The following is a 6000-nucleotide window of genomic DNA, read 5'->3' on the forward strand; positions in this document are numbered from 1 at the left end:
GTTACACACATCTATCTTTCTGATGAACAAATCCTGCTGATTCCCAATGTTAACCAGAGGAAAGTTACACTCTAACAGCAACTGAAATCAAACTGACAGTGTTTTTTACATGTTTTAGTTTAAAAAAAATAAAACGAAGCAATGAAAACTTTTCACAAGGCTCTAGAATTAGTTTTGCAAGACATGAGTGTATGTAGTCTATGTCCCAAAATAAATTGGAGGAGGGGAGACTGTGCTAAAAATGAGGATGACTGTTAAGTCTCTGTTGCAGACTAATTAGGAAGGGGGCAAAGGAGGTGCCAAGGAGTGACAATGGTTTGGCATGGAGTCCTGCATAACTAACTAAATAAAGCTAGACCAGTCTGAGCAAAGACTGTTGCTTCAGAACTAAGAAATGACCAGACCCTACATTATGCATTTTGAATGCAGCTGAAGAAACGACAAATGATGGTCTTCTGTCCTTGTGTAACCAAGCAGGACCCTATGGGACATTTCTGGGACAGACCCTTCCCCTATACCCTCTGCTTTAGTTCCTCTCTGAAATACCTAGATATTAGTATCTGAAGCATATTTCCTGAGTTATTTTTCAGATGCTAAAATCACCATCAAATGGAAGAAACTAACTACTTGATGACCATCAGCACATAGTCCTCATTAACATAGTCTTGTGCTGTGCCTAGTCACTCAGTCATGTCCAACTCTTTGCGACCCCATGGACTGTACCCACGAGGCTCCTCTGTCCATGGGGATTTTCCAGGCAAGAATACTGGAGTGTGTTGTCATGCCCTTCTCCAAGGGATCTTCTCAACCCAGGGATTGAACCGAGCTCTCCTGCATTGCAGGCGGATTCTTTACCATCTGAGCCAGCAAGGAAGCCCAACGTAGTCTTGCTACCTCATCATCAATCTAATTCTCAATAGAGAATGGTGCATGAGCTGATCACACACTCTGGGACACCCTCCCTCACACTGCCTTTAAAAATGCTTTGCTGAAACCCTTGGGGGATTTCGGGGGTTTTGAGCACGAGCTCCCCGTTCTCCTTACATCAGCATCTTACAATAAAGCTGCACTTTCCTTCACCACAATCTGGGGTCAGTAGATTGGCTTTACTGCGTGCAGGTGAGCTGCCTGGAGTTTGATTCAGTAACACTAGGTTTCAAGAAGCATGTACTCAGCCTCCTTGGTGGGCTGATTCAGGCCTATTGATGTACTTGCATTTCCGCCATCTTCTTACAGATTTATTTTCTGGGTTTCCCATAGAGCCTTAAATCATCAAATGGCAAAAATCCAAGTTGCCAGGGTCTCCAGACTCACAGAGCCTCCTCAGGATGAGAGGGGAGATAAGCAAGAGGGGCAGAAGATGAACCGCTTTCCCTGCGGAAAGGCTGCGGCACACAACCAGGGCCGAACCCCCGGAGCATCTCCATCTTGCTTCACACAACCGGCCCCATGGGCACCAGCCACCACAGCTGTGGTATCAGAGTGACCTCTGGAGGAGGAGGCCCTGCTGGAACCCGAGAGCTGAGGAAGCATCACATCAGGCCAGGGCAACAGCCAGCCTGCCCTGTTGCTAAGTCATCTCTGACTGTCAAAAAAGCTACGGGAGCAGTATTTCCACTTAGCACTGGAAGGCCCTGTGGTTTGAGCTGCATCCAAGACCCCACGACCCAAGAGAGTTGATCTCCAGAGGAAAAGCAGCATCTGTTACTGTGCCTTAGGAAATGGCTTTGCTCATTCACTTGGTTGATTCTTAATGGGATCAATACTGCTATTTCAGAGTTCCCTGCAAAAAGCTGACTAAATCAGGGCACTAAAAAATCAGGAAGGCATGCTGACTGAAAAGGAAACCTGAGGGGGCTTCTGGGGGGTCCCAGGAATGTCCGTTTCTTGGTCAGGATCACACAGGTATGTCTTTTTGTGAAAATTCACCAAGCTCCTCGTTTATGATTTGAGCCTTTCCCTCACTACATAATACATCAATAAATTTTAAAAAAGAAAAGGGGCAGGAAGACAAAATTGAACCTGATCACTAAGTTCCAGTAGTGTGAAAATTAGCCGAGACCACGTCATAGTGACCGATAACTTGGGTGAATCTAGTTTATCCTCAAACAGAAGCAGCTTGAATAACCCCCCTGAGGAATAGGGCACTAAAAGGGTGATCAGCAGAGTAACAAAGCAGGAAGATAATTACATGGAAGGTGATTGCTGAGCCACCTCCCTGCATGGGGTGCTGCCCACAAGTGGATGACTACTGCCTTTGTATAAAAGCAAGCTCTAGAAATTGCTCTTTGATCTCCCTGTGATGTTAGCCTGGCCTGCACTAACATCATGACGGGGCCAGAAAACCAGTGATGCCGCAGTGCCGACATTCTGTCACTTATGAGTGGTGTGACCTTGAGCTGGTCTCCCTATCCTTCCTGCCTCTCTGGGCCCCCGTCTCCAAAATGGGGATGAGGGTCCCTCTCCTCCCACCACATCGGGTGGTTATGCACCTTTTATACATAGAAACACACCTCCTGCTTTATTATTACTTCCCAGCAAAAGTGCTGACAAATAATATTTTTTAAAAAATCCAAAGTCATAGGTTCATACAGCAGCCACACCCAGTCAGTCCATATGAAATTTTCCAAGGAGAAAATGTGCAGATAAACTAAATTAGTACTGATCAAATTCAAAGGACTATAGTTTGACAAATGAAGGGTTATTCGATGCTCAAATGAGGCATTTCACTATTGACCTAGCCTATTCTTCAATTTTTTTTTTCCGAATAAAATAACAAGTCTGCTTTCTACTCACATTTTTTTCTTTCTTTTTTTAAGCCAAAAAGTAACACCAGTGCTTTAAAGTTAAACAAAAGAACCAGGTCTGCAACTCGAGTCTCCACCCTGCAGCCTTTTGTTCTGGGTACAGGCGACCGTTTCCAAATGCAGAGGCAGACCACTAGAGTTTCATTTTTTTTTTCCTCTAAAACAAGCTTTTCTCGCGTCTTTCATGGGGAGTAGGGGGCGGGCGCGGGGAACGAGGGCTGCGTGAACGCCCTTTGTCCGCCTCGGGCTGCCGTAGAGACCGCAGTGCGGACTGCACCACGCCCACCAGCCGGTGTCTCGGGGCAGACGCGCTTCAGCACCACCCCGAGAGAATAGAGCACGGGCTGGGGTTGTGGAGGGACCGGCGACCTCGGTCAGGGAGAAGGGGAGGTCTGCGATGCCGGGGTGGGGGGTTGGGGGGAGGTAAAGGCAGAGGACAGAGCTGACCACCCGGGGACTTCGCGCGCAACAAAGCCGGGTTGAAGCAGACGAGGGGCACGCTGCTCCCCCAAGCGCCAGCGGAACGCACGCCCGGCCGGGCGCGCCCAGTGGGGGCGCCGCAGTGCGGGGGGCAGGTGCATCGGGCGGGGGCACTGCGGCAGCCCGGGTGGGGCTGCGGGGCGGGTCGGTCCGCGCGCCCGAGGCTGCGCCCGCTGGATCCTTACGGCCCCGCCCAGGGTTTCCCAGCGAACCGCTATTCGGCCTCTGCAGAGCGCGCTCCTACTGCCCGCTCCCGGCCAGGCGCCGGCCCTACCCACCACCCCACCCCCAAGCCATCACTCCCGAGGCAAAGACTTTTAAAAGGAGACGCCCCACCCCGCAACTTGGGGGTCCCATTGTCCTTGCTGAAAGCTGCAACCGAGGCCCCAGGGGCAGTAGAGAGGCAGGCGCCGTCTGGGAACGAGGCGCAGGCGGTTCTCCATCTCTGCGTCCCGGAGGGGGGGGGGGGGGGGGGCGGGCGTGGCCCTAGGACTAGCCTAGTCATTCCGAGGGAAGAAAAGATGGAGAGGTTTTAAGCTAGCAAAGGCACTTCTCGGGGCTGAGGTGGTTGTGGCTAGAGGGATTCCCACGCGCGCCCTGGCACATGGTACTTCAGCCTCGGGTCTGCTGACGAGGGGCAATCCCAGCATTTTGCTGTGGCGGGGGGGAAGGGGGAGATAAAAGAGGTAATTGCAACGGTGCCCCCACCTCCCACACACACACACACCTTTGGTGTCCTGCGGTTGCGGCTTTATTGCAGCCTCTGCCCCTTTGACACCTGCATCTCATTTAGCCGGAGAGGCGGTAGCCAGCTGGAATCTGTAGACCCAGCCTGGTGACGGATCCCTCAAGGTTAGGACACTCTCCCACTGGGTCGCAAATCTAATAATTTGCATTATTCTCCGAAATGAACCTGGGGCGGGGGGGGCGGGGGGAGGAATCTGGACAGAGTGCGGGGCGTGCCGGAGGAGAAAGGTGGCCGTCGTGCCCTGGGTGGGGTCGCGTTTGCGCGTCTCCCCGAACTCGTCCCCTGGGGGCGCAGGGCCTCTTACCAAGCTCAATGTTGCCGATGGCGCGTCGCAGGTGCTCCTCGGTCACAATCTCGCCGACGACCACCAGCAGGTAGAATTTGCTGTCGAGGAAGCGATGCGACAGGCTGGGCGAGGTGGTCGCCGCTGGGTTGGCAATGCTGCCGGACGGCTCAGGCTCGGCGGCTTCCACCACCACGGTCGCCATCCTGCCGGCCCGTTAAGCCTCGGCGAAGTGCCCGGCTCCGGCCGCTCCGCTCGTCTGCGGCAGGAGAAAGGATTTATCTCCGAAGGTGCTGTCTCCGCTCCGCCCCCTGCGTCTCCCCTCCTCCTGGCGCTGCGCGCCGCCTCCCCCTCCGCCCTCTCCGAGAGCGCGCGGCGGAGAGGAGCCGGGAGTGAGAGAGGGCGGGGAGGCGGTGCCTCTTTTATATGGAGACTAGGCAGGGCGCCGGGGAGGAGGAGGAAGAGGAGGAGGGAAGGACCACCCGGCACATCCTCGCGGGGTGGCTGCCTCCGCTCTTCCAACCGTTGGCCCAGGGCTGATGTCATCTGCAGCAAATCATCTCGCCCGCGGCCCGGAAGCTGGAGGGACGAGGTGTGTGGACAATGGTCAGGGTAGGGCCGCGAGTCAAGGGGCTGGAGGACTCGACGGGGGGAAAACACTCCCAACCCACACCCCACCCACAGCCTGCCGGCTCCAAACCCTCACCTCGCCTGTGCAGGAGAAGTGGATGGGTTTCCATTTTCAGAGTCGGGATATTTACCCTGTCCTAGGTGCACAGGCCAGGCCTCTGCCTTGGGTGCTGTCTGCGATGAAGCCAGGTCCTCAGGATCTGTGTTAGCACAGCGGACGTGGGGCTGAGGGTACCCCGCCCAGGAAGATGGAACCTGTTTTTTCTCTGATGTTGTGGATTTCGGAAGACATATTTACCACCACCTACACATGAAGAATACACCAAAGATGCAAAACCTCAGCTTACCATTGTTCAGTCTTTGGAACTTACTCTGAAAGACCCAGTGATGAAAAAGTACTGGCTTTGTAGTGCTCATGGGCAATGAGAAGAGTACATATGCGTTATTCCAGATACAGATTTCTGGTCTTAATAATATGCTGAACAGATAGTATCAGGCATAACAATAAAGAGAAGATACTGTCTCTAACCAGCAGGATTACAGTGACTATAGTGTACTTTTCAGTTCCTTGGGGAACACACAAGCAAAATTATTTCATGTAACAATGATGTCTTTTAAAATACATGTAGCATTGGGGATTTTTATTGTCTTTGTCTATGTTTAGAAGAACTCATAAAAAGCGTTTAAAGGTAGCCCATCTACAACCATTTCTCACAAACACATTGAATATAATGAATATAACTTATGTCCCAGGAAGGGAGTGGTGGTGGTGAAGAAGAAACAAAATGGTCAAACATGGTACTATCATCAAAGACTGGAGAACTAGAGGCTTAAGAGGAATGAATGGAAACTAGAGCAGCCAATATCGTTTTAATACTAGACTGCATATAAATAAAAGAAAAAAAATCACCTGGATATACTAAGATTTCCAAAAAGCCTATCGTCATAGCTGTTAACCACCCCGACTTATTGGTAATGTACTCTGCTCTTATCTCTTTCCTGAAACCCTGACACGGTTTTGGCCCCATCATATACGCAAGACTGATCGATGG

The 6000-nt window shown here is 51.8% G+C and overlaps 1 protein-coding gene across 1 annotated transcript in view; it reads right to left on the minus strand.

Moving 5' to 3' along the window:
* MAP1B (microtubule associated protein 1B) overlaps nucleotides 1-4523 on the minus strand; it is a 92486-nt gene extending 87963 nt beyond the window's left edge. Inside the window, 1 exon segment of the mRNA XM_052659164.1 lies at nucleotides 4340-4523. Coding sequence (XP_052515124.1) covers nucleotides 4340-4523 — 184 coding nt within the window.
* Nucleotides 4524-6000: the final 1477 nt, after the last annotated feature.

This window comes from Budorcas taxicolor, chromosome 20, assembly GCF_023091745.1.
Source record: "Budorcas taxicolor isolate Tak-1 chromosome 20, Takin1.1, whole genome shotgun sequence".
NCBI classification, from domain to species: Eukaryota; Metazoa; Chordata; class Mammalia; order Artiodactyla; family Bovidae; genus Budorcas; species Budorcas taxicolor.